The sequence below is a fragment of the Pimephales promelas genome, chromosome 22 (assembly GCF_988280905.1).
Source record: "Pimephales promelas chromosome 22, fPimPro1.hap1.1, whole genome shotgun sequence".
Classification (NCBI taxonomy): Eukaryota; Metazoa; Chordata; class Actinopteri; order Cypriniformes; family Leuciscidae; genus Pimephales; species Pimephales promelas.
The window spans coordinates 25819288-25844944 of record NC_142790.1 but is presented as its reverse complement, the minus strand read 5'-3'; the positions used below and the strand labels follow the sequence as shown (position 1 = coordinate 25844944).

The window sequence follows — 25657 nt, the reverse complement described above, 5'->3', positions numbered from 1 at the left end:
ATTTCACAATATTACTGTTTTGATCAAATAAATGCAGCCTTGGTGAGCAGAAGAGGATTATGAGATGTTATAATTTACAAACCACGATTAACCAAGGCCATAGCCTTGAGGATTTACTCAAGCGTGTTTATTTTGAAAACAGCAGCCCATGTAGATCAAGCTTAATCATGAGACTTGTTGAGGAGAGGTGTGCTGCTGTTTTCGGAGCATTCAAATTAGCATTTGTTTGCCTGGTTTGCCTCGTTCATTTACACAACGAAGCCATTTTGTGGTTTCAAAAACTGGCAAACTTTTGAAAGCGAGTTTTGCCAGTTTTTGAAACCAAAACTAGAAAAACGCGAATTTGTGAAACCGTGACATCATGCGCATCTTTCTATAGGCAAGTAGTGTTTCTTTACAAAGTGACGTCACCAACTAACTGGCCTGGCAAGGAGTAGTTCACTTTTAAAACAACTTTTGCTGATAATTTACTCACCCCCATGTCATCCAAGATGTCAATGTCTTTCTTTCTTCAGTCGAAAAGAAATTAAGGATTTTGATGAAAGCATTCCAGGATTTTCTCCATATAATGGACTTCAATGGGAACCAAACGGTTCAAGGTCCAAATGAGAGTTTCAGTGCAGCTTCAAAGGGCTTTAAACGACACCAGACGATGAAAAAGGGTCTTATCTAGCGAAACGATCTGTCATTTAAAAAATAAATAAAAAAGTTTAAGTTTTATAAGCACAAATACTCACCTTGCTCTGTTCTGTGATGAGCGTTCGTGACTCTCCTGTTCAAACTCGTTCATCAAAATCTTTTTTCGAGTCATGACTCGAAGAGTCCTTGATAAGACCCTTATTCATCGTCTGGAATCGTTTAAAGCCCTTTGAACAGTTTGCTCTGAAACTCTCATTTGGACCTTGAACCGTTTGGTTCCCATTGAAGTCCATTATATGGAGAAAAATCCTGGAATGTTTTCATCAAAAACCTTAATTTCTTTTCGACTGAAGAAAGAATGACATGGACATCTTTGATGACATGGGGGTGAGTAAATTATCAGCAAAAGTTTTTTTTTTTTTTTAAGTGAACTACTCCTTTAATACAGCATTTTTAGTCGTTTTTGTGGATACGTGTAAACGGGGGTTGACAACGTGCAAAAAAAAAAAAACAACTTTTCCATTTTACATCGTTGTCGTGTAAACGAACCAGAAGTTACAGAGTTACTTATAGTCAGTATGTCTTTTGGGAAGCACAAAATAAAGTGTTAGCAGCAGACAGTCTACTAATACTATAATGACTGCTAGTTGCAAAGTTACTTATGAAGTGGAATATCTAAATAAAGTGTTTACCTGCTACATTTCATTAATATGTGTCTTCTTCATCAAAATATTTTAATATACTAAAATGCATGTCTCATGTTGTTTACCAAATGCAGTGGTCATGCCGTGTTTTTACTTTTGCAGTCAGCGAATTGCCCCATAGACAAAGAGCTGAATTCATCATATTGAATTTTGATGGATAGGTCACAAATAGACAATATGATACTCATTTGATTTAGACAGACGGTTTTTGTATAAAAAGCACACAGCCATGGAGTGAGACGTCTTTGTTTCCCTCTGAAATTGTATTTACTGCAATTCAGTTAGAAGGTATTTGTCCACATGTCTCTCATTTAGGGTGACAACAGCGAACTGTCACGCACGGTAAAGAAAAACAGAAGATGTAAGAAGCACAATCATGTGAAACTGCTACTTTCAAATTGACAACCAGTTATATTGCTTTTCAAGAATATTTAAACAATTTTGTACTGTAAAATACCTCTATTATGATGTCATCGCATCAGATCTTGCGTCTTAAAATCGGTAAAACACAAGCATGAGACACTGGAGCCTCAACTTGGGGAAAATATGTTTTTTTGAAGATTCAAAATAACTATTGTCACCAACTTCAGATCAACCAATTGGAAATCATTCAATATATAAAATTCAAGATATGTGAAAATGTGGGTTTCCAGGCTAAAAGGTTTGAATATTCCCAATATACATGTACCAACACAGAAATAAGATTTCCCTTTAGGTGTATTCCTGGAAAGACTATCAGATGGAAAACAGGATGCGTCATGACAAATGCTGTTGACTTTTTGTGCTCATATGGATCGATACTTTTTACGCAAACTTACTCTACAAACAGTATCCAGTATGCCCACAATCAAACTCAGTCAAGATACACTGACATCTGTCAGAAAACAAGGTTACAGTGCATATAGTTTGTAGCCCAAACACTAAACAAAATAACTAAATATAAGCTGTGTGACTACCACTCACTGACACAACAATCTAGATTCTGCCCAAGAAATTATAGAGAATATAGGGAAAGAAGAAGAGAATATAAACACTTTCAACGTGATTAAGTGTGCTAGATATCGGAAGCATCGGATTTTATTTTTGTAAAACAGTAGCAGCCTCTATTATATTTAATAACTGTGGTTTCAAAAGGTAACAAAGGAAATACATCATCTCAATGTTTTACTGTCACCCAAAGCATATACAATTATAAGCAGTGAGAAATTGCAGCATAAGAATAAGAAAAATAGAGCAGAGAAAGCCGTAGGTAATAAATTAAGGATGGGAAAGCATGGGAAAAACTGGCCTTGTAAAAATAAATTATATGCGCTGACAGCCTTGAGATGATCCCAGGTTATCTCATAATTAATCTATCATCATTATTTCTACCCTGTGCACCCCTGCACTTAAGTAGATCAGCCATGCGTGAGAGAAGTTTCTGAAATCATTTGTGCTGCTTCATATTTTTATTTAGTAAGACTTTTTTCAGTCTTCGATGAATAGAAAGTACAAAAGAACAGCATTCATGTCAAATAGAAAAATTTGAACTTTAGAAATGTGCTGACGGTAACTTTTACGCATCCATGCTCATTTAAAGTATTAGTTTCTTTAAACAACAAAAAAAATCTTACTGACCCCAAACTTAGCCCAAATTTTGACTCCAAACTTTTAGCCCAAACAAGGGCTAAAAACCGAACAGTAATTCTGAGATAATGAACTCATTAATTCAGAAAAAACAGAGTCGATTTTTTTATGCAATACGCTTCCGTAGTAGTATAGTGTACATTTTGGGGCTAAAATATGAAAGGCGGTTTTGTTTCAGTCAGGAAATGACAGGTTGATTTATTTGACTTCTGTTTCTTTGCACTGATGGAGTCTTGATAACCCTTGTGCATGCGTTGCATCAATTGCAAAAGATAAAACACTTGAGTTAAAGCACATTTGTCACCTGCTGCTGTTTTAATGGCACTATATAAATAAACCAAACCTGACTTGAACACAACTTAAAACTTGAGTTTATAATCATCCGAATGTTGTTCCTGATGGTTTGATGTGACGTAATGAGGGAGTTAAGATGTTCCTTCATAAATATTGTTTTCAAGGAGCAACCTGTTCAGTCACATCCCTTGGTTTGGGCTCAAGCCTGAGGCACCGCTGCTAAACAGCCACCCCTACAAAACAGCTGCATGTTTTGCAATCTGTTAACCATCTCACATGTTAGTGGCCTGTGAAGGGATCGTTAAGGGCTAAAAACCTAAATCTACTTCATGCCTGACCTTAATCTTTAGTTGAAATCTACCCTAGGGCAGATATGTGGATGCTCTAGGGCCTGATTCTTTCTTTGTTTTTTTGACAACTAATGCCACAACACTGATTAAATTAGGCAAGCTGGATTTTCAGAAGGTAATTTATGCAAGAGCTGAGAGTTGAAAATGTTTGTTGGTTCTGTCCATCTCACATCTCGCAGAACACGTAGGACTGTTTCCAAAGTGTTGACTGATCTCAAAAATGCTAATTTTGCAAAAGTGGAAATACCCTTCATGTGCGCCGTCATGTCGGGAAGAATAAAAAAAACACCATTCATTATAATATTATTTGTTCAGCTTCATGGTTCTTTTGTGATCAGCTTAGCCAAAATATTCAACCCCATTTCTAAGTGACGTTTTACTACACACTAGCTCTGTTCCAAACCCCAGTGAGCTGCCTGTCTGTCTACTGTCTACATAGGCAGATGTCTTCAAAGACCACATTGAAACAGAGCCTCGTAGATGATTGAATTGGAACACACTATTGGCGGCAACTCAAAAATAACACTCCTTGAGCATGTGAGACTGGACTTACTATTGATTCCAATAGAGTTTCACATTTGCATGTGATATATCTATTTATACAGTATATATACAGTGTATATATACAGTATATATATAGTATACATATATATATATATATATATATATATACAGTTTATATATATACAGTATATATATATATATATATATATATATATATATATATATACACACACACAGTATATATACAGTATATATATATATATATATATATATATATATATATATATATATAACATGGTCAGAGGTTTGGGATCTGTACATTTTTAATAAAAAAAAATTTAAATAAAGAAGAAATGTATAATTTTACTCAGCATCAATGCCTTAATTGAACAAAAGTGACTGTAAAGACTTTTACATTGTTACAAAAGATTTCTATTTAAAAGTAAATACTTTTTCTTAAGCACAAAATCAGCATATTATGATTTTTGAAGGATCATGTGACACTGACAAGTAGGGTAATGATGAAAATGCTTAAAATTCAACTCTGCAATTGTTTAAATATATTTAATATATTATTTTTTTTATACTATTAAACTGTTTAATAGATTTAATTTTAAATTATAATAATAGTTTGCAATATTACTGTTTTTGATCAAATAAATGCAGCCTTGGTGAGCAGAAGAGCAAAACATTTTTAAAATCTTACAGACCCCAAACATTTGAATGTTAATGTCTGCATATGCTAATTAAGATTTTTTATATATTTAATTAGCTGTGCAAATAAACATTGTAAAATAATTATGAAACAGATTTACCTCTATATGCTCTTGCAAATTGTTTAAGAACTAAGAATTTAATTGTTTAAGAAAATGTCCACCAGGTAACACGGGATATAATACAATTTGAATTTTGCTTTAAAAAATATGGGTCCCGCTTTATATTAAGTGGCTTTACATACTATGTACTTACATTGAACAATAAGTACAATGTATTATTGTGTTCCTGTTGTATTGTAAAACACTTTTGCTGCTATTGAGGTGTGATACGGGTAAGGTTAGGGACAGGTGTGGTGGTATGGGTCGGTTTAAGGGTAGGTTAAGGTGTGAGGGGAGGGTCAACTGTGTAATTACAAATGTAATTACATAAAGTAATTACAGCTGTTAACTTCATGCTGGTATTTTTAAAATATAAGTACAATGTAAAAACATGCATGTACACAACAAGTCCATTGTATCGAATTATTAATTTTAATGTAAGTACATAGTATTTAAAGCCACTGTGTAGCGGCTGCTCCCATTATGGTTCTTTATACATGACGATCAAATCAGAGTTCCAACTTGTTATTAGGGGAATGGCAAAGAAGTGAACGGAAACACATAATGACGTGAATGCATTATTAGAACACAACATAATTATGCGGCTACTTTTTTGGAACAGCCTTCCTGTCAGGCATGCCTCAGATGACGTCAAGTGCTATAGCTAGGATGCACACAAGTTTTTGGAACAGAGTCTAAAACAAATCTCCCTGGCCTCCCTTTAGAAACTTGATCAATCCCTGCGGGAAAATAGATGACTGACTGGCAATACAATCCATGTCTCTTGCACGTGGCAGGCAAGAATTCAACCGGTTCTTATGTTGAGCAACACTTGTGTGCAATATTTGAGACTCACCCTCTGTGAACCACATTCTTGATCACGGAGTTCCCGCCCACAGAATTTCCTCCTCCACTGGAGATGAGACACCTAACGATGGCTGCAGGAATTCAACACCTGTATGCCATGGGAAAGACAGCACAGCAGGGACAAAAACACTTGTTATCCACTATGATGCACAATACAATGAGTTTTGGAAAGTACAATAGAAGATCACACTATGTAAAATATGCAAACAGAATTTTATGTTTAGGAAACCATGTGGAAATTGTTAGATAATTGAAATATGATCTAGGTTTAGTGTGGTTAGTGCATGAGATGAGCTCATGTTACTGTGAACAATGACAAGGGGTCTAAAGTGGAACAGCTTTAGGCCGTGTCTTTGAGGTATACTGTAGTTCAGCAACAAATGAAGAATCACCCTCATGTCTGTTCAGACTTGTATGAAGATGTTTCGCTGGAACACAACAAAAGATATTTTGACACATGGAATAGTCTGACATTACAGTTACAGGTTCATGGTGCTGCAAGTGGGTAATGTGTGGGTAAGTGGGTAATGTGTCATGACTCATGATTTTTGCAATTAATGACACATTAACTGATGCTTTTCATTCATTCTCATCTTAAACATTCATATCATCTTGTTGATTGATGGAAAATATTTATTTTGAGATTAAAAGTAAGCAATATCTGAGAATCATGTTGCAGCATTCAATAACCAAGATTAACATAGCAATAGACCTTATTCAGAGCAGCGCCATGACAGGTATGAAAGTGAGGCTGTGAAGGATAGACTTACAGTGTTTCCACTGGCATCCGCTGTAAAAAGCTGAATAAAGCTCCTAGATTACTTAAAATTTTCCTCAACTTACATTGTCAGGAGTTTTTTGTCAACTGAAATTTCTTGGAAAGATATTTTTCCAGTGTTTCATGAGCAGAACAATCCAAAAACACATTAAATAACAGTACAGCCCATTGAAGAGATGCAAGTCTATCCCTCACAGCCTCGCTTTCATTCTCATTAAAAATCAAAGATGGCGCTGCCGTGAATAAGGCGTATGGATGCAAGTGGATATATGAAGGATCATATCTGAATCAATACTGTATCATCAACTTGTAGTCATTATTTCAATGAGTACACTGCCAAAAAAAATGAATACATGGTGTTAGCTACCTGTGATTGTACATTTCTGAAATACATTCCTTGGACACAGTCACATCTGATAACAGATCACTCTTGTAAGTTAGACATGCATTTTCTGTAAAGCTGCTGTTAAATGATATGCATTAAGCCCTATACAAATAAAATTGAATTGAAATCGAAGAATTACCATTTTTGCTTATTTTCTGTATTTTCTGTCAAATCACCTTCACTTCCTGAGTATTGATTGATTTCACCTCTGCTTTATTCTCCAGTATGTCAGGGAACCAATAATAAGCTGACTCAGCTGGCACAGCCAGACGACCACTACAGGACCATGGTGCGCATGTATAGTAACTGCACAATAGTGCTGGAGAACCTGGAGATAACCAACATCCAGGAGTACCACGACCTCTCTTTTCTCATGGTGAGTGACATCACGTGCCGTTATAATAAAATGGCTACGTAAATATACAATTATAAGACTATATCATTGACTACTAATCCAGATCCAGAACGTATCAACCAATAAATCGACTGGGATATTACAGCCCCATAGATATCCTTAGTAAAGGCTAGATGTCTTATGGCGAGTCTCTATCGTCATCACTGGCGGCCATCTTGTCACAGGCAAGCTTTCTGCCGAGCTCCGTGGATCCTGATGTAAGGAGTGATCTGCAAATACTCTTATCACGTTGAAATCTTGACGGATTTACAAACGGTTTGGTTTCTTACAAACGTTATTAACGTGGCTATAATTCTGGATAATTATTTATTTATACGATTATTATTCATAAGCATGCATTGTCATAATTACATCTCTGACTTTATGACAAGCCAAACCGTTTGAAAATCGGTCAAAATTTAGCAAGTTATGGTTATTTTAAAAGTAAACGCACCATTAAAACACAATGTTACGAGTGAGTGAGTTGCCTGTGACAAGATGGCCGCCAGGTGCAGACGTTCACCTCCATTGGCCAGCAGCGCAGACGAGACATCTAGCCTTTATTATGGATATCTATGTACAGCCCTATGCCCGATCGACTTAGGCAGGATTGCGAGGCCCCCTAGTGGCACGAAGCCATATGCGGTTGCACAGTTCGGCTCTGCGTCACAATATTCCTCATTTAAATACAATATTCCTGCCTAAGGCATATATTAAATTAAAAGAACGAGTGTGGTAGTAGTGTGTTGAAACTCACGGTTAGGGTAAGAGGTGTGACATTACCAAAACACACTTGAATCGGCTGGCCAATCACAACAGACTGGTCCAGTCGACCAATCAGAGGAAAGCTTTTTCATAGAGACCAGAAATAAACAGGGCTGCGTTTCCCAAAAGCATCGTAAACGTAAGGTGATTGAAAAACAATTTCCACCAATGCTATCTTAGATTGACTTAGGCTTATGATGCTTTTGGGAAACACAGCCCAGAGCATTGCTGACAGACTGGGAAGACAGGTGCTGCAATAATGTAAAATATGTGGAAATATAATGTTTTTAGAAAACTTCTAGTAGACCCCAAAACCAAATCAAGGTTTGAAAAAGGGCATTATAGGTTTCCTAACAGACTGAAGGTAGAACAAACAAATCTGAGACTTTTAAAATGGGATTTAGGGGGTCTGACTACACTATTCTTTCTGTTTCACACCCACAGAGTATCGAAGAAGTTGGTGGCTACGTTCTAATAGGAATAAACTACGTGGATGTGATACCATTGGTAAACCTACGCCTCATTCGAGGACATTCTCTCTATGATGGCAAGTACGCCTTTGCTCTATTGGCAAACTACCACAAGAATGAGTCTTCAGAGAACGGCCTGAGGGAGCTGCGCATGAGAAGCCTCACAGGTAGAAGCACATTTTATTTACTATTTTAGCAGATGCTTTTATCCGAATCGACTTTCACTACAAATGAAAAGCAGATTTACGCATCGATAAGCACCGCAATGTGTTGTAAACAACATTCAACACAGGCTCGTTGCTTTTTCAGCCCTATAGCTACATTTTCTATTTACAGAGAACTGTTTTTCTCTCTTTTTTTGACAGAAATTCTTAAAGGCGGGGTTAAAATATCTCACAATAATTTGCTTTGCAATGTGGAGACCATACAATGGTTGGACATTGTGCAGGATGGCAGTGAGGTGCATTTACAGAGAGACACTGTCCCTCCGTGTAAGTATTTAAAGTTTTAAAAACTGAAACATATGCTTTATCATAAGCTATATTCAAAAGTTTGGGTTTCTTAATGGGACACTCCACTTTTTTTGGAAATGGGCTCATTTTACAACTCCCTCAGGGTTAAACATTTGGGTTTTACCGTTTTCGAATCCATTCCGCCGATTTTTTTGATATTTTGAAGAATATCAGTAACCAGACAGTTTCTGGTCGCATTGACTTCCATAGTAGGAAAAAAATATACTATGGAAGTCAATGAGACCAGAAACTGTCTGGTTACTGATATTCTTCAAAATATCAAAAAAATCGACTGAATGGATTCGAAAACGGTAAAAACTCAACTGTTTAACTCTGGGGAGTTGTAAAATGAGCCTATTTCCCAAAAAAAGTGGAGTATCCCTTTAAGTTTTTTGAAAATGAATACTTTTATTTTAGCAAGGATGCATTAAATAAAGCCATGTGGATATTTGTAATGTTACAAAAAATTAATATTTCAAATAAATGCTGCTTTTTTAGATATCTAAGAATCCTGAAAGACTCACAATTTCTGAGATAGGTATTGAGCAGCACAACTATTTTCAACATAATATAAAATTATTCTTCATGAGCAGCAAATCATGTGACACTGAAGACTGGATTACATTTTACAGTTATTTTAATTTGTAATATTTCAGATAATTCTGTTTAACAGTTTTTATTAAATAAATGCAGCCTTGGTGATCATAAAAATACTTGATAATGTTAAATGTAACACAAAATAAAATAATAAAGGCTTTCTTCATTACCTCAGGCACGGGATGTGACTCAGCGTGCTTTAATGGATCGTGTTGGGCTCCAGGACCAGAGAACTGCCAGAGCTGTAAATTCAATTGTAGATAAAAGGCATATGTGTGAGTGAACAATGTCCTAACTAAGGTTCTTTGGTGGTCTTTATCAGTGACTCGGTTGAACTGTGCCGAGCAGTGCTCGCGGAGGTGCCGGGGTCCCAAACCCTCCGACTGCTGCAGTGAACACTGCGCTGCGGGCTGCACTGGACCCCGAGCCACAGACTGCCTGGTGAGTGGTGTCTTACCATCATAAAAGATAAAGGTCTAACATTTTAAATATGTTTTTTATAAGTTTAACACAAGATACATGACAAATAAACATACTGTGTGCATATTTACCAATCTTATACCTGCTGATTGGGTTAAACCTACAAAGAAAATATGTTTTATACTTTATTTTAATATTTAAAATATATATATTGTTAAGGTTATTATTATATTTACTTATTTAACAGTTTAAAGGGATCATGAACTGGCTTTTTAAATGTTATTAGGTCAACTGAGGTCAACTTATGATGTTTGCTAGGTTTTTTCATTCAAAAACATCAAAATGAATAAGTAATGGGCTTTTTTTTACCCTAGTTTTGAGCCTAGCTGAAAAACGCTCGCTTTTAATGGGCGTCTTGCACTAAAGACTTGGCACTGGTGTCAATAAAAGCTTTTATTGGACTAACAAGGACGTTTTCAGCTCTGAAACTTACAGGATATTCTTATAATATGATGACCTCTTAGATGTCAAAAGCTCAAGGAAGATTTGATTTCTCAGTTCATCACCCCTTTAAATATTTATTTTATTTGTATTCTTAATATTTCACACTTATTTTTGCCAAATTCTAATCATCAATTCTAATCACCAAAATGTTTTATTTCATTTTTAAAATCAATTTACAGTTATTCAGTACCTTGTCACATCTCTTCTTCTGCAGGCCTGCAGAGACTTCCAGGATGACGGGACGTGCAAGGATGCGTGTCCACGTCTAATGCTGTATGACCCCAACAATCACCAACTTGTTCCCAATCCCAACGGGAAGTACAACTTTGGTGCCACCTGTGTGAAGAAATGCCCCTGTAAGTTTGCTTTCATACGCCTGAGATCATTAAGATCCCTTTAACAAGAGGAGATAATTCTTTCCTTTAAAACCTTTAGTTTGTAAATATAAGAGCCGCACAAGTCATGGAGGTTTACTGGCTCAATGCTATTGTGTATAACAACCATCCACATTATCCAGAGGCAAAAAATAACACTAGTCTTTAATAAGTTATGTTAGCAAATACAAGCAAAGACACACCCAGAGGTTATGCACTATGTAAACAAAGAAGTACTGGAAGTTCTCTGAAGTCAAGGTTTATTTAAGGGAAACACTTAGGGATGACCTAGGGAATGAATTGTGTGGCTATTAATAAATATATGTATATAATGTATTTAAAACATATATTGCACAAGACCACAGCAATCTCACGTGTCTCCTCTGTAATTTCAGAAGAGATGTCAACACCATGTTTTCATTCAAAGTTGTGAATTTAACTTCAGTGCAAAATCGCATAAAACATTTGCGAATAAAGTAGCATTTCCATGTGTTCCAGGCAATAAAATCGTTACTTCCTGGGAAATTTGCATATGATATCCGTAATAAAATTGCTGCTGCGATCGGGGAAGCCACTGTGGCTCTTTTATTCTGCATTATAAATGACTTGTCTCAGAGCAGCACACAGACGAATCGCAATAAACGTGGTCATGTTATTTTAGGATGCAATTATGGGAGACCCTAGGAGGTCATTATACCAAATAAACCTTTAATTTCAGAATGATAAAACCAAAATTTAAAGATGTTGTACAATAATTATCAAATCACATCCACTGTTGAGGCAAAGTCACATGAGTTTATTTGGGTATTTATTGGGTAAATGTGTTTCCATCGTGGTTTATGTGCATGTCTTCTTATCAGATACATTTTTTTTATCTGCCTTAATTGAGCACATAAGCTTATGTGCATTTTTAGAATTTATTCAGGTTTTTTTTAATGCAATATCCCAAAAATGCACATAGAAATAGGTGGATGGAAACATAGCTATCATCTTAAACTGTCCCTTATGTCAAAGCCTGCATTCAAAATTCTCTTTAAATCCTCTCAAGACCAAATGATCTAAGCTATACTATCCATGTTCATCATTTTATATCTCTTACTGCATGCAAATTGTCTAATTTGTGTCAGTATTGATATTTAACTGTCTGAAACATGACTACAAACTCCTCTTTTGTGCTCCAGACAACTTTGTGGTGACCGATCACGATGCCTGCGTTCGGACCTGCAGCAGTAACATGCATGAAGTGGAGGAGAACGGCATAAGGAAGTGCAAACAGTGTGACGGCTTGTGCCCAAAAGGTCGGCAACATCATTAATAATAAATTATTGTGATTTTCTTGTCATTTCTTAAATACAGTATTTACATGAAATGTGAACTGATTTGACCCTGTGTGTTTTGGTTTAGTCTGTAATGGTCTCGGAACGGGCACGCTTGTTAACACCATCGCAGTCAACGCGACCAACATTGATTCATTTATCAACTGCACCAAAATAAATGGGCACATTACAATAATGAAGACGACTTTTCAAGGGTGAGATTTTATAGACTACAGAATCAACTGTTTGTAATGTATTGCATTAATAAACCCAATGCCTTTTTTAACAAATGTTTTTAAAGGGATAATTTTACAAATACTTCAAGCATGGACCCTTTGAAACTCGACTATTTCAAAACAGTCAAAGAAATATCAGGTACAACTATATACAGATATAATATATATATTTTTATATTCTACAAATAAACATTTAAAATATATATATATATATATATATATATATGAAGAGTTCGGATTGCAAAAGCCTCTAAATGCCATTTGAAATTTTCTTCTTTAATGATGATTTTTATCAAACTTGTATATTTAAGTTCAGTAATTTCACTTAAATAACAATTAATAGGTAATTATCATTGCCATTTAAGTGAAATTACTGAACTTAAATATACAAGCTTGATAAAAATGATCATTCTAGAAGAAAATTTCAAATGGCACTTAGAGGCTTTTGCATCTGAACTCTTCATATATACTATTTGATTGTGTATATATATATATATATATATATGTGTGTGTGTGTACATGTCTGTGTATTTACACATATACACACAGACATATTAATACATACACACAATTTGAATATGTTTTTGATGAAAGGTAAATAAAACCTTATATAGCAATTTAGCAAACTTATTACATTTTTCTCAGGGTTTCTGTTAATCCAAGACTGGCCTAAACACCTCAAATCCCTCAGTCCCTTTGAGAACCTGGAGATCATCAGAGGAAGAACAAAACAGTGAGTTCAATTGTGTCAACTTACAAATAACTGATGTTCTCTGCATATCAAACCTTTTTATATCATAAAAATTACACGCTTCACCTTTAACCAGTGTTCCTCTCTTTACATCACCCACAAATGCAGCAACACCGTCAGTTTTGCCGCCATAAACATCACAAACCTGGAACATCTCGGCCTGCGTTCGTTGAAGGAGATCAGTGATGGCGACGTGGTGATCAAAAACAACCGCCGACTCTGTTACGTTGACGGCAGCTACTGGTCAAAGCTGTTCAGATCTGAGAAACAACGTATTCGAACTGGAAACAACGCAGCAATGCACACCTGTGGTGCGGGACTGGATTCACATATTTTATATTTTAATTTTACACAACTAATTAGTCATGTCAGGTCACAGAATCTCTTGTTTGCTCTTCAGAGCAGCAGAACAATACCTGTGACAGCATGTGTGGAGAGGAAGGCTGCTGGGGTCCGGGGCCGTCCATGTGTGTCTCCTGTCAGCACGTAAGCCGTGGCGAGCGCTGTGTCAGTCACTGCAACCTGCTGGATGGGTAAGTGTCCAACATTTAGCCCATTTAACATCTCTCTAAGGTTTTTTGCACAAATGCTGCTCATTTACGAATTAAATGTTGACAAGTTGTTTTCTTATGATTAAAAAAAAGTAGAAAGTCTATTCATTGTTAAATTTAATGTAATATGCATAATATCAGATGTTTGAGTTTGCATGTTCCTTCGTGGGTTAATAGCGCATTTGTGCTCGCCAACTTTTTCAGCAGATTTGGTTCCGGAAGTATTTTTTCCTTTCTATTTTTCCATAGGGATTTGATAAAAGTCTTTGTTAAAGCATTTTAAGAACATGAACCAAGACAATTATTATGTATGATTATGTACTTTTATGTGGCTCATGGGAGTTCCCATTTTCTGCAAGCTCTTTTGATGTGATTTGCTTGCTTTGGTGGAATTTTCTGCACAGCATCATGGGTAATATAGTTTTTAGGGATGTCCTGATCAGGTTTTTTTGCCCGAGTCAGAGTCATTTGATTTTGAGGATCTACCGATACCGAGTCCCGATCCGATACTTCTATCATAACAGAAAAAAGACTAAAGAAGAGCGAAAAAAAAAAAAAAAAAACCAGATCCAGATTCCAGAATGTTGCTTATTTTTTATTTAATTCGCCTCATTTTAACATTTGACACCTCAGGTTTGTTGTGTTAAATGTAGCCTTTTACTTTCCACCTCTTGAAAACCTAAGTTTCCATATCTCACAGTTTGTTATGGCAATGTTGTCAACTTTACAACGTTAAGCATGAATATACTGATAAAAACACTGTCAGCAGTATTCACAGCAAAATAGACCACAGAAAATTTCGTTCTGTATTGACAGGTGCTATATTTTAACCCTAAAACCGTATTCTGGACAAATGTGGGCAAAATAGTTTTGATTTATTTTTAAAAATACTTGCCTTGATCTGAGCGGTACAAGACTTGGCTGCTTTTCCTAAGTTTGCCTCCCGAACACACACAATTTTTTGGACTCAATTCTACAATGTTAAGTGGGTGAAAAAAACAAACTCTTCTTGTATTTGGGTCAAAAATGGGCACCCATAGAAATGAATGGGGAAAAACTGTAATTTAGAGCATTCTAAAATAAGCCAAAATAAGACACCAGGTGACAGCAAAGTCACTTCATCTTTAGGTTTTAGCTCTAAGAACTTATTGGAATGATATTTTAATGTAGATAAAAATAAACAAATAAATAAAAAATAAGCATAATTTACATAGAAAATATGGTACTTTTTGAAGTAAATAAATTCAAAAATACCCCCAAATAAAAAAAAACCCCATAAATGGATAGACAAAACTTTATCGAAGACAGTGATATAACATTTCTAATAAATATAAATTAGGATCACACCTGAGTCCTCTGTGCCCACATTTATCCACAATTACAGGATTAAGGGCTATAAAGTGAATAAGGTTTGAGGGCTACAATGGATAATTATTTATGTATTTATTTTTAAATTATATTTATATCTGAATGCATGTCAAAACCTAGACTTTCAATCATCAAACTGTAATTTATTAATGTATTTGTGTACAAAATAACATATAAACATCTTTTCCTATTCTATTTTACCTGGAAGCGCTTCCAACAATAGAAAAATAGGCAAAAAATAGGCGTCGTTTCTATTTCTAGCATGCACACGTTTTCCGCGTAAGCCGCGCGTGTCACTCAGGCAGTCTGCAAGCTCTAACCTGTTAACATGGGAGCCGAAAAATAAAAACGGACACGCCACGTAGCTGAGATCCCGCCACGCAGCCAGTGTGTCACCACATAACTATAGATGTGTTAAAAAATACTGAGAATATATACATGGGGGGAGCTTGGGGACTCTTTGGTTCTGTAAAGTAAAATCTGATTATATAGAAATGTGAACTTGTGAAAGATCTTTAAAAATCTATTTGTATTCTGTGTATTTCTGTGATTGTATTATCAATGTTTCTACAGAGAGCCCCGAGAGTTCATCTCAGAGAACGTGTGTTTGGAATGTGACCCTAAATGCAAGATTCTGAACGGGACATCAAGCTGCTCTGGGCCGGTATGTCGTATGTATCTTTCAATGCCCATATGATGCTTGCTCACACTAGCTAGCAAACTCCTAACCCTAACTTGATGGTGTAAATCATCAGTGACACCTAAAATCACACGGCTTGTTGAGGGGAGGTGTGCTATCACTTTTCTGATAAATCAAACTTGCAAAAAAAATCCCTCACATATTCGTCAGAAAATGACCAAATCTGTGTGTAAACTAATAATGGTAAGAGGTCAGACCTATCAAAGCGTTGCAATGTGAATGTTGTTTTCTGTTTCTCTCTTTCTAGGGAGCCGATCAGTGCACTGAATGTGCTCACTTTAAAGATGGGTCGCACTGCGTCACACAGTGTGCTCAAGGTGTGCTAGGCGTTAATAACCGACTCGTGTGGACATATCCAGACAAAACCGGGCAGTGTCAGCCATGCCATCCTAACTGCACGCAAGGGTAGGAACAAGATAACCCTTACTAAATAACTATAATCATTATTATCCAATAACTATTATTATTTTTACTGATATATTATAATTATTCTAGTGTATTATATATTATAATTTTCAGATAATATAATTATATGATATATTATAAATATTATATATTATAATTATTCTATTCTAACTGATATATTATAATTATTCTAGTGTTTCCACAAACATTAGTTGAATTAAAATAAGTATTATTATTTATATTTTGGTTTGTGGATAACAGAATCCAATCGGTTTAAACAAGCAGAAATACAATACAATGATGGGGTCACAAAATGAAGACCACCAGTAATGTTAAAATGTTTGTTATTATAGGTGCAGTGGACCAGGACTGGGAGGATGTGAACCGAAAGGGTACCGTAGTTTATTGGTTTTTGTTACTAGACTACATAAACTACATAAGTCATTAGATAAAACGCTGTAAAAGTAAGAGTAAAGTTTTTACCTGTTGAATATCAGAGTTTCAAGTAAAAAGGGTCCCAATTGTGGTTTAATTTGCTGACTTTAAGTTCAGAGGACTCATTTTAAATGTGTTTACGAAGGTAAATGACCTGATTTGCTCTCTCTAGCTCTCACATGCCTGTAGTGGCGGCTGGCATTGTCGGAGTCATGCTGATGATTATGGTCCTCATCCTTCTCATCTTCGTCATCTTCCGCCGACGACACATCCGACGAAAGAGAACTCTACGGCGCCTCCTTCAGGAGAGAGAGGCAAGCCCCAAAAGTGTATAACAGATTAAACTCCTTCAATGAATGAAACCCCAATCTAACTATATTTACATGATTCTGCAGTTGGTGGAACCGTTGACTCCCAGTGGTGAAGCTCCCAACCAGGCGCTCCTTCGCATCCTAAAGGAAACAGAACTGAAGAAAATAAAAGTCCTCGGGTCTGGAGCATTTGGCACAGTCTTTAAGGTACATTTTTATGAATAAAAAACACACTCCAGTTAAGTTTTGATGTATAAGAACATTTAAAGTCAACAGGACACCAAAATGGACACAAACACACTATATTTTCTACTGAATTTCCTGTTTTACACGACAGAAGTTGAGAGCTTAAAAAATGCTCAGTCAACATGGAGGTTCTTACCTGTTTTTCCTCTTAGGGATTGTGGATTCCAGAGGGTGAGGGTGTGAAAATTCCTGTTGCTATCAAAGTTTTGAGGGAGGTCGCATCTCCCAAAGCCAACAAAGAGATCTTGGATGTGGGTATCGTGCCTATGTTTGCTAATGATTAACAATCATCCCTAATAATAACATTGCATGTAAAACTTGTGTTTTGATGTTTCAGGAGGCATATGTGATGGCCGGTGTGGATCATCCTCACGTGTGTCGTCTGTTGGGAATATGTCTCACGTCTAACGTCCAGCTCATTACCCAGATTATGCCTTTCGGGTGCCTGCTGGATTACGTACGGGAGAATAAGGATAATATCGGCTCACAAACTCTGTTGAACTGGTGCGTGCAGATCGCAAAGGTGAGTTTAAAGTTGTGTGTGTCCTACTGTATGTCAGCCGTTTACCCTTAATATACAGAAATATTTACATTTATTCATTTAGCTGACGCTTTTATCTAAAGCGACTTACAATTGCTATTTATGTCAGAGGTCGCACGCCTCTGGAGCAACTAGGGGTTAAGTGTCTTGCTCAGGGACACATTGGTGTCTCGCAGTGGATTCGAACCCGGGTCTCTCACAACAAAGGCATGTGTCTTATCCACTGCGCCATCACCACCCACATGACCTATTTTTGACTGCAATTGTTAATGTTACAACTATATAATTTAACCAGGATGTAAACATATTTGTGTGAAATAGTTATTTAAATGTGTAGTTTACTTTAAAAAAAACTTTTGCTGATAATTTACTCACCCCCATGTCATCCAAGATGTCCATGTCTTTCTTTCTTCAGTCGAAAAGAAATTAAGGTTTTTGATGAAAACATTCCAGGATTTTTCTCCATATAATGGAGGTCAAGGTCCAAAAGAAAAAAAAAGCAAACTGCTCAAAAGGCTTTAAAAGGCTTTGGTTCATTCAACGAAGGAAATGAACAAATTGACTTGAAAAAGATTCGTTCATTTTGATGAACGAGTTCGAACAGGAGAGTCACAAATGCACATCAGCAAGGCGAGCATTTGAGCTTATAAAACTTAAACTTTGTTTTTGTTTTTTTTAATGAGTGATTGTTTCACTTGATAAGACTCTTATTCATCGTCTCGAATCGTTTAAAGCCCTTTGAACAGTTGAAACTGAAACTGTCTTTTGGACCTTGAACTGTTTGGACCCCATTGAAGTCCATTATATGGAGAAAAATCCTGGAATGTTTTCATCAAAAACCGACTGAAGAAAGAAAGACGTGGACATCTTGGATGACATGGGGGTGAGTAAATTATCAGCAAAAGTTTTTTTTAAAAGTGAACTACTCCTTTAAAGTCTAGAAAATAACTGTGTTAATAAAAAAAAATTCTCAAGAAACATTTCTGATTACTAGCAATGTTGAAATCAGTTGTGCTGCTTAATAATTTTGTAGAAACTGTGATACCTTTTTCCAGGATTCTTTGGGGAGTATAAAGTTCAAAAGAACAGCCATTGTATTAAATAGAAATCTTAATAAAAATAGAAATCTAATTTTTTTTCTTAAAAATGTTTTACTGACCTCAAACAAAAACAATAGTGTATAAATATTGCATAAACCTTGTACATATACCAAGTGCATAAAAAAATATTTATGTGTTGAAAATTATGTATAAATAAATAAACAAACTAAAAGGTCCTGCGCTCACGAGTCACAACACTCTTATAAATAAATCCACTGAATTTCCTCTTGAAAACAGCAAACTGGTGATCCTGAAAGTGCTGAGTGTCTGGGAATCAGCTGATTGGACGCACAATGCATTGATTGACATCTTTGGAAGTTCAAAAACATTTTGACCCTTCTCAACAGGGAATGACCTACTTGGAGGAACGTCACCTGGTCCATCGTGATTTAGCGGCCAGGAATGTGCTGGTGAAGACTCCTAACCATGTGAAGATCACTGATTTTGGCCTGGCCAGACTCCTGGGTTCAGACGAGAAGGAATACCACGCTGATGGAGGGAAAGTAGGTCATGTGTGAACAATCCACTGATTCACATTCAATTCATCAACTGGAAAACATATAAATGCATTTTCATGTGTATACTTATTGATATTTACAAGAGAGTATTCATTTCACTGCCTTTGCTGAATGTTTTAGGTGCCTATAAAGTGGATGGCTCTTGAGTCGATTCGTCACTGGACTTACACTCATCAAAGTGATGTTTGGAGTTACGGTACGTGCTCATCACTACATATCATGCAATACGAACTGCATTCATTATTATTCTCAAGTCACAATTGTGAGAAAATAAGTCGCAATAAAATAAGTCGTAATACATCTTTTTTTTATCCTGTGGGAGAAACAAGCTTCCATAGATCATGGGCAAATAGTATAAATCAACGCAAAAGTCAACATATAGCGGTTCCACAATTCAAATGTTAATGCCAATTCAGTTTTTACCCCATAGCCACTAAAACGGTGGTGTTTTTGGTAACACTTTGCAAATCATGAACTTCACTATGTTAAACAAGATTAATACATGCTGTAAATGTTCATTTCTACATGACACACGTTGTATAGATGAACGATTCAGTAGTTAGTGTATTATAAATGAACATGAATGAGTAATAAACATAGTATAGTTATAAAGTAGCATTAACCTAGATTTATAAACATTGTTAAAAACATTAAAGGGGTGAAACTGATAAATTCAATTTGAAGTTTTCAAAACAATTTCCCCCAAGTGCGAGTATCGACGAGTTAGTTGAAACTCATTATAATATGTAAAACTGTTATCCAATCACAGCAGTGGGCGTTTACTTCCAAGTCTTCAGTGCGAGACGCCCATAAAAACCGAGCGTTTTTCAGCTAGGCTCAAAACTAGGGTAGAAAATAGTCTATTACTTATTCATTTTGATGTTTTTGAATGTAAAAACCGAGCAAACGTCATAAGTTGACCTCAGACAACAATATAATAAAATTTAAAAAGCCAGTTCATGACCACTTGAAAAATATCCAATGCATTAACAAATTCAACTTTATTGTAAAGTGTTTATTGATATATTTACCTGTTCTCTTCAGGGGTTACCGTCTGGGAGTTAATGACATTTGGATCCAAACCGTACGATGGAATCCCAGCCAGAGAGATTGCAGATATTCTGGAGAAGGGAGAGCGTTTACCGCAGCCGTCCATCTGCACTATAGACGTGTATATGATCATGGTCAAATGTGAGTGCTAATTTTGCAACTGAGAGGAACAGAAAATCATCATGCAAAATGTCATATGAAAGCTATAATGTGGCTATACACTCTATATAGAACCTTAAAAGAGAAGCTTTAGACCAAATATATATATATATAGAACCTTTTACCAAAAAAAATGGTTCTATATAGAACCATTTTGGAGTTCCATATATGAAGCGGGGGATGGAACCATTTCTGGTTGTAAATAGAACCATTTCTTCTAAGAGTGTAAAAGTCCTATCATAGACATTACAAATATAGGTAACACCTTATTTCGATGTCAACGTATTCTACGAATCTTCTACGAAACAGTCTACTGATACTCTAATGAGAGTCAGTTGACATGTAGTTTCAAAGTTACTTATAGTAGTTAGTGTAATGTTAAAAGAGAACTATTGGAATTAACCCAAATACAAACATTTCAGATGAACATGATTTGTATGTAACAGCATTTGAAGGTCAGTTGACATAAAGGAACATACTTTTATATGTACATCTAGGTTGGATGATTGACGCTGACAGCAGACCTCCCTTCCGCGAACTTGTGGCAGAGTTTTCCAAAATGGCCCGAGATCCATCTCGCTATCTTGTCGTTCAGGTAGTTTTCACAAAAATATCTGTGCTTTCCTCCTGGGAAAGAAAAAAAAATACAAAATTTTACTGACTATTTTTGCAATTTAATAAAGGCACAAAACATACAAAATTATATTAAAATGAAATTTATTTAATAGGTTTTTATTAATATATATGCATGAACAGTTTCTGAAAACAACAGCAAAACATATTATCTTGACTTTATGATTAATATATTTTTCAATAATTATGATAAATGTTTTCAAATATTTATGATACTTTTGAACCAAATTTGAAAAGTTTTTCTCAATAATTTATTTCTTTAATATTTAAAAGAATATTATTATATTTTAACTGAATTTTATGTTTAAATATTTAAAAAAAATGAATTCACATAAGATTAAATAAATGAATTCACATAAGAAGATTGATCATTAACTATTCATATTACATGTCACCTAGGGAGATGATCCCACATCCCTCCCCAGCCCGACGGACTCCAAGTTCTTCAGGTCGTGGATCAGCACTGAGGATATGGATGGTGTGGTCGATGCAGAGGAATACCTGCTGCCCAACAAAAGATTCTTCAACCAGTCGCAACCACCAGTGTCTGAGTACCACGATTCAGCCGTCAGTATCTCTGTCTGGACAATGCATCGGTTTCTATTTAAAGCAATTAGCCTTCATTAGACATGATGCAAAATGATTCATTCATATTTTGTGTATTTGTTTTAAGGACAATTATATGAATGGTGTGATGTTACGCTACATTACGGACCCCACGCACAAAGACCTTATTCTGCCAGGTATTATGTTGAATTACTCTTATGTTATTATGAGGGAATATAGATAAGTGTTGTATTAGTTTTATACATGCACATACATATACATTACATAAACACATACACACACACACACATATATATATTACTATATTAAATAAAAAATCTAAACATATATATATATATATATATATTACTAAATTAAATAAAAACTTAATATTTTTAATGACATTTTAAGTTTTTATTTAATTTAGTAATTTTGGGCTTAGATATTTTTAAGTTATATATAAATATTAAAAAATCATGTTTTATTAGTACAACTTTCAGTTGATGCCAAGGCAACATTTCTAATTTTCAGTTTATATATATATATATATATATATATATATATATATATATATATATATATATTACTAAATTAAATAAAAAGGTAATATTTGAATGACATTTAAATCTTTATTTAATTTAGTAATTTTGGGCTTAGATATTTTTAAGTTATATATAAATATTAAAACAAAACATGTTTTATTAGTACAACTTTCAGTTGATGCCAAGGCAACATTTCTAATTTTCAGTTTAATTAAATAAAAATCCCTAATTTGTATATATTATACTTTCAGTTACCAACAAATTCAATAGTTGTAGCTTAAGTTTGTGTTAACAATAAGAATACTTAGATGTAAAGATGGTTACACACCATGCCAACTTACCAAATATTGTTTATGTCAAATGTCCAATATATTAGGCAATTAAAGTTCTCATCTTCTAATTTTTTTTTTTGCCTTTATATGCAAATAATATTGTTGCTTCATCGGCACATTTTATCTTCTCTTTCCCACAGAGTACATGAACCAGGACGTGACTACAGCAAGCAAAATGATCAACCCAAACTATGAGGGTCCGGCCCGCGGACAGACAGAAAACGGATATATAGACACTTACGGCTGTAAACCCGAGGGTCCGGAGTACCTGAACACGTCCTGCTCTACTCTACCACGGTCCCCGTGCGCCAGTCTCGATAACCCCGACTACCAGCACAACTTCCTACCCTCTTCCACCAGCGACGTCCTTTTCCTTCCTGCAACGGAGAACTTAAACTACCTGGGACTTGGCAAAGCCACGCAGTCTCACGTACGTTAGATAAACGGGACTAAAATATGAATTGCACTGCTTGAACTTTATGGAGTCACACACAACATGTGTTAGTATTGCAGCTACTTTGAGAACATCAGCGAGTCACGTCGCTGTGAGGACGTCCGGAAATGCTTGAAGGCGACTGCCGTAATGAACTTCTTCTCGAAAGGAAGTATGAATGAGACATTAAGCTGTGAGTAATGTGTTGAATGTCCAGCTAGAGCACATTTCAGTATTTCTCTAGTCTAGAATACGAGTAATTTATGCTTTTGATGAATGTTGTCGCCTGATGTAGCATAACTTAATTTATTGAACCCAAATCAGCTTTTAACACTTCATATGGTTAAACTGTTGTCATTTTTAATGTGATTTTGTAATTAACCCCGGGTAGTATTTGTAAAAGCTGGGTTAATATTATGCATTAAGTGCATATTTACTTGCTAAATAACGCTTTGGACAAGTTGAGAATGTGAAAAGCACATGACCAGTTTTAATTGCTATCACCTAAAAAAAAAAAAAAATGAACATGAAATGGTGCTCTCAACCCCTCATTTTACTTCCGAAATATACACTATTGTTCAAAAGTGTGGGGTCAGTACGATTATTTTTTAAGAAATTATTGTAAGATAATTAAAAACATAAAATTGATCAAATGTGACGGTAAAGACATAATAATGTTAATGTTACAAATATAACATTAATAATGTAATATAATAATGTTACAAATTCATTAAAGGATCTTAAGCAAATGTATCAGTTTCCTCAACAATATTAAGCAGAACAACTGTACATTAAAAATGAACTGTTTTAATATATATAAATAGAAAATGTAAATTGTAATCATATTTCACAATTTTTAATGCATTTTTGATCAGATAAATACAACCTTGTTGAGCAGAAGAGAAAAAAAATCTTACCGATCCCATACTTTTGAACGGTAGTGTAAATCTTAGGATATTAAACAAGCAAAAATGTGAGGCAGAAAATCATTATATCGGTCATTAATTGGTTGATTGTGAAAAGTGGGCGTTACATACCAGAATTGAGTCAGAAGGTTTGGAAAGGAGGATCTCTTGATGACTGGAAAGGAAAAGGTGTCGGCTGAAAAGGAAGTCGTTTTAGAGGCAGAGCAAATTTGGTCAAATTTTGATGAAAGATTACCAAAACAGGCATGTTTTATTAAACCGCACAAATGATTTGTGCACAATAATGTGAGGAATGAATAGTGTGAACATCATTTTGGCCGTCATGTTGAGTTCTGAAACATTACAAATATTCATAATTTTTGAAAATCCCTCTAATGTACCATAATTGTCTGAGTAACAACAGAAAAGCTTGTAAATATAACATGCACTGTGAACAGTTAAGATACGGTGCATATGTACATAAATGCCACCCTTGAACCCTGGACTGTACTTAATGGACTCTCAAATTATTTTTTCAGCTGACCATCTACATTTGGTTTTAATAATTTAACAACCAGGCCTTAGAGAAAAACACTTTATATTAATTGAAAGAAATGCTGAAGGCCTAAAAGGCTTTTTGATGTTTTTCGTTCTGCTTTAAACAGCTGAGTTAACAAATCAGACTGCTTGTTTTCGGCCCCCTGTGACACACTGACAAGTGTGCACTTATCAGACAATCTACTTTTACATTTCTGGGGAAAAAGCAGGCCATTATGATATTTTAGCTCTGCAGAGTCCCATCAATATTGAATTAAGCTTTACTTACAGTTACAATTTGCTTTACTTACTTACAAGCTTCCAATTTGTTTGGAAACACCCACTACATTTTAAGTCGCAGGAAATGTTCAGAAAACGCTGACTAAATTCAAAAAGATGATTTCTTTCTCTCTTTTTTTTAATTGTCCACTTCTACTACTAACTAGAAGTAACTTTGCAACTATGTCAACTAAATGTAGTTGCAAAGGTACTTATAGTAGAATTGGTTGGTACTACTATATACTACTATTGGTTGGTACTACTATAACTACTATATTGGTTGGTACTACTTATAGTAGAATTGGTTGGTACTACTATAACTACTATATTGGTTGGCACTACTTATAGTAGAATTAGTTGGTACTACAAAATTACTTATTGTAGAATTGGTACTACTATAACTGGGGAGCATCAAAATAAAGTGTTAGCAGATATTAAGCGGTCTACTAATACTCTAATGACTGCTAGTTGACATAGTAGAATGTCTAAAGTGGACTATCGAAAACCAAAGTCTTAATGCAACTTTGACTGTGAAACCGATTCAACTTCAAACCTGCATCCACTGCGAGATCCCACAAAAACATCTTCATCGTTTCAGTGTGTAAACAAACTTCACGTAGCTCAATCTTCATTAAATCTACTGCATTATGCACCTGTGAATGTCAGTTGTTTTAGAAATTTAGACATTTAAATCTGTATGGACACTTTTTGTTACATTGCAGTGTTATTAAATGATGTATAAATGTGATAATGAAGTCTTGTGAT

General features: G+C 35.2%; 2 protein-coding genes across 7 annotated transcripts in view; one reads left to right on the top strand and one right to left on the bottom strand.

Annotated features, from left to right (window-relative positions):
* The window catches only part of dnah5l (dynein, axonemal, heavy chain 5 like), a 63459-nt gene extending 52506 nt beyond the window's left edge, over positions 1 to 10953 (bottom strand). For 5 of the 6 annotated variants that reach the window (XM_089125890.1, XM_089125893.1, XM_089125889.1 and 2 more), the window contains exons 1-3: positions 10815 to 10953; positions 9871 to 9942; positions 5789 to 5887 (exon numbers count right to left, since the gene is read on the bottom strand). The gene's annotated coding sequence lies outside the window, so the exon portion shown is untranslated. Of the gene's footprint in view, positions 1 to 5788; positions 5888 to 6191; positions 6228 to 9870; positions 9943 to 10814 lie in introns of all 6 variants that reach the window. The other variant, XM_089125891.1, reaches the window with a different exon arrangement.
* The window catches only part of LOC120488261 (epidermal growth factor receptor), a 30235-nt gene extending 4588 nt beyond the window's left edge, over positions 1 to 25647 (top strand). The window contains exons 2-27 of the mRNA XM_039684897.2: positions 7187 to 7338; positions 8566 to 8758; positions 8957 to 9082; positions 9876 to 9944; positions 10023 to 10141; positions 10839 to 10980; positions 12180 to 12296; positions 12403 to 12529; positions 12616 to 12689; positions 13196 to 13283; positions 13410 to 13612; positions 13702 to 13834; positions 15794 to 15884; positions 16168 to 16325; positions 16679 to 16717; positions 16933 to 17074; positions 17156 to 17278; positions 17470 to 17568; positions 17655 to 17840; positions 19306 to 19461; positions 19597 to 19672; positions 20521 to 20667; positions 21183 to 21280; positions 21718 to 21885; positions 21992 to 22061; positions 22879 to 25647. Coding sequence (XP_039540831.2) covers positions 7187 to 7338; positions 8566 to 8758; positions 8957 to 9082; positions 9876 to 9944; positions 10023 to 10141; positions 10839 to 10980; positions 12180 to 12296; positions 12403 to 12529; positions 12616 to 12689; positions 13196 to 13283; positions 13410 to 13612; positions 13702 to 13834; positions 15794 to 15884; positions 16168 to 16325; positions 16679 to 16717; positions 16933 to 17074; positions 17156 to 17278; positions 17470 to 17568; positions 17655 to 17840; positions 19306 to 19461; positions 19597 to 19672; positions 20521 to 20667; positions 21183 to 21280; positions 21718 to 21885; positions 21992 to 22061; positions 22879 to 23177 — 3395 coding nt within the window. The 3' untranslated portion in view covers positions 23178 to 25647. The remainder of the gene's footprint in view (positions 1 to 7186; positions 7339 to 8565; positions 8759 to 8956; positions 9083 to 9875; positions 9945 to 10022; positions 10142 to 10838; positions 10981 to 12179; positions 12297 to 12402; positions 12530 to 12615; positions 12690 to 13195; positions 13284 to 13409; positions 13613 to 13701; positions 13835 to 15793; positions 15885 to 16167; positions 16326 to 16678; positions 16718 to 16932; positions 17075 to 17155; positions 17279 to 17469; positions 17569 to 17654; positions 17841 to 19305; positions 19462 to 19596; positions 19673 to 20520; positions 20668 to 21182; positions 21281 to 21717; positions 21886 to 21991; positions 22062 to 22878) is intronic.
* Positions 25648 to 25657: the final 10 nt, after the last annotated feature.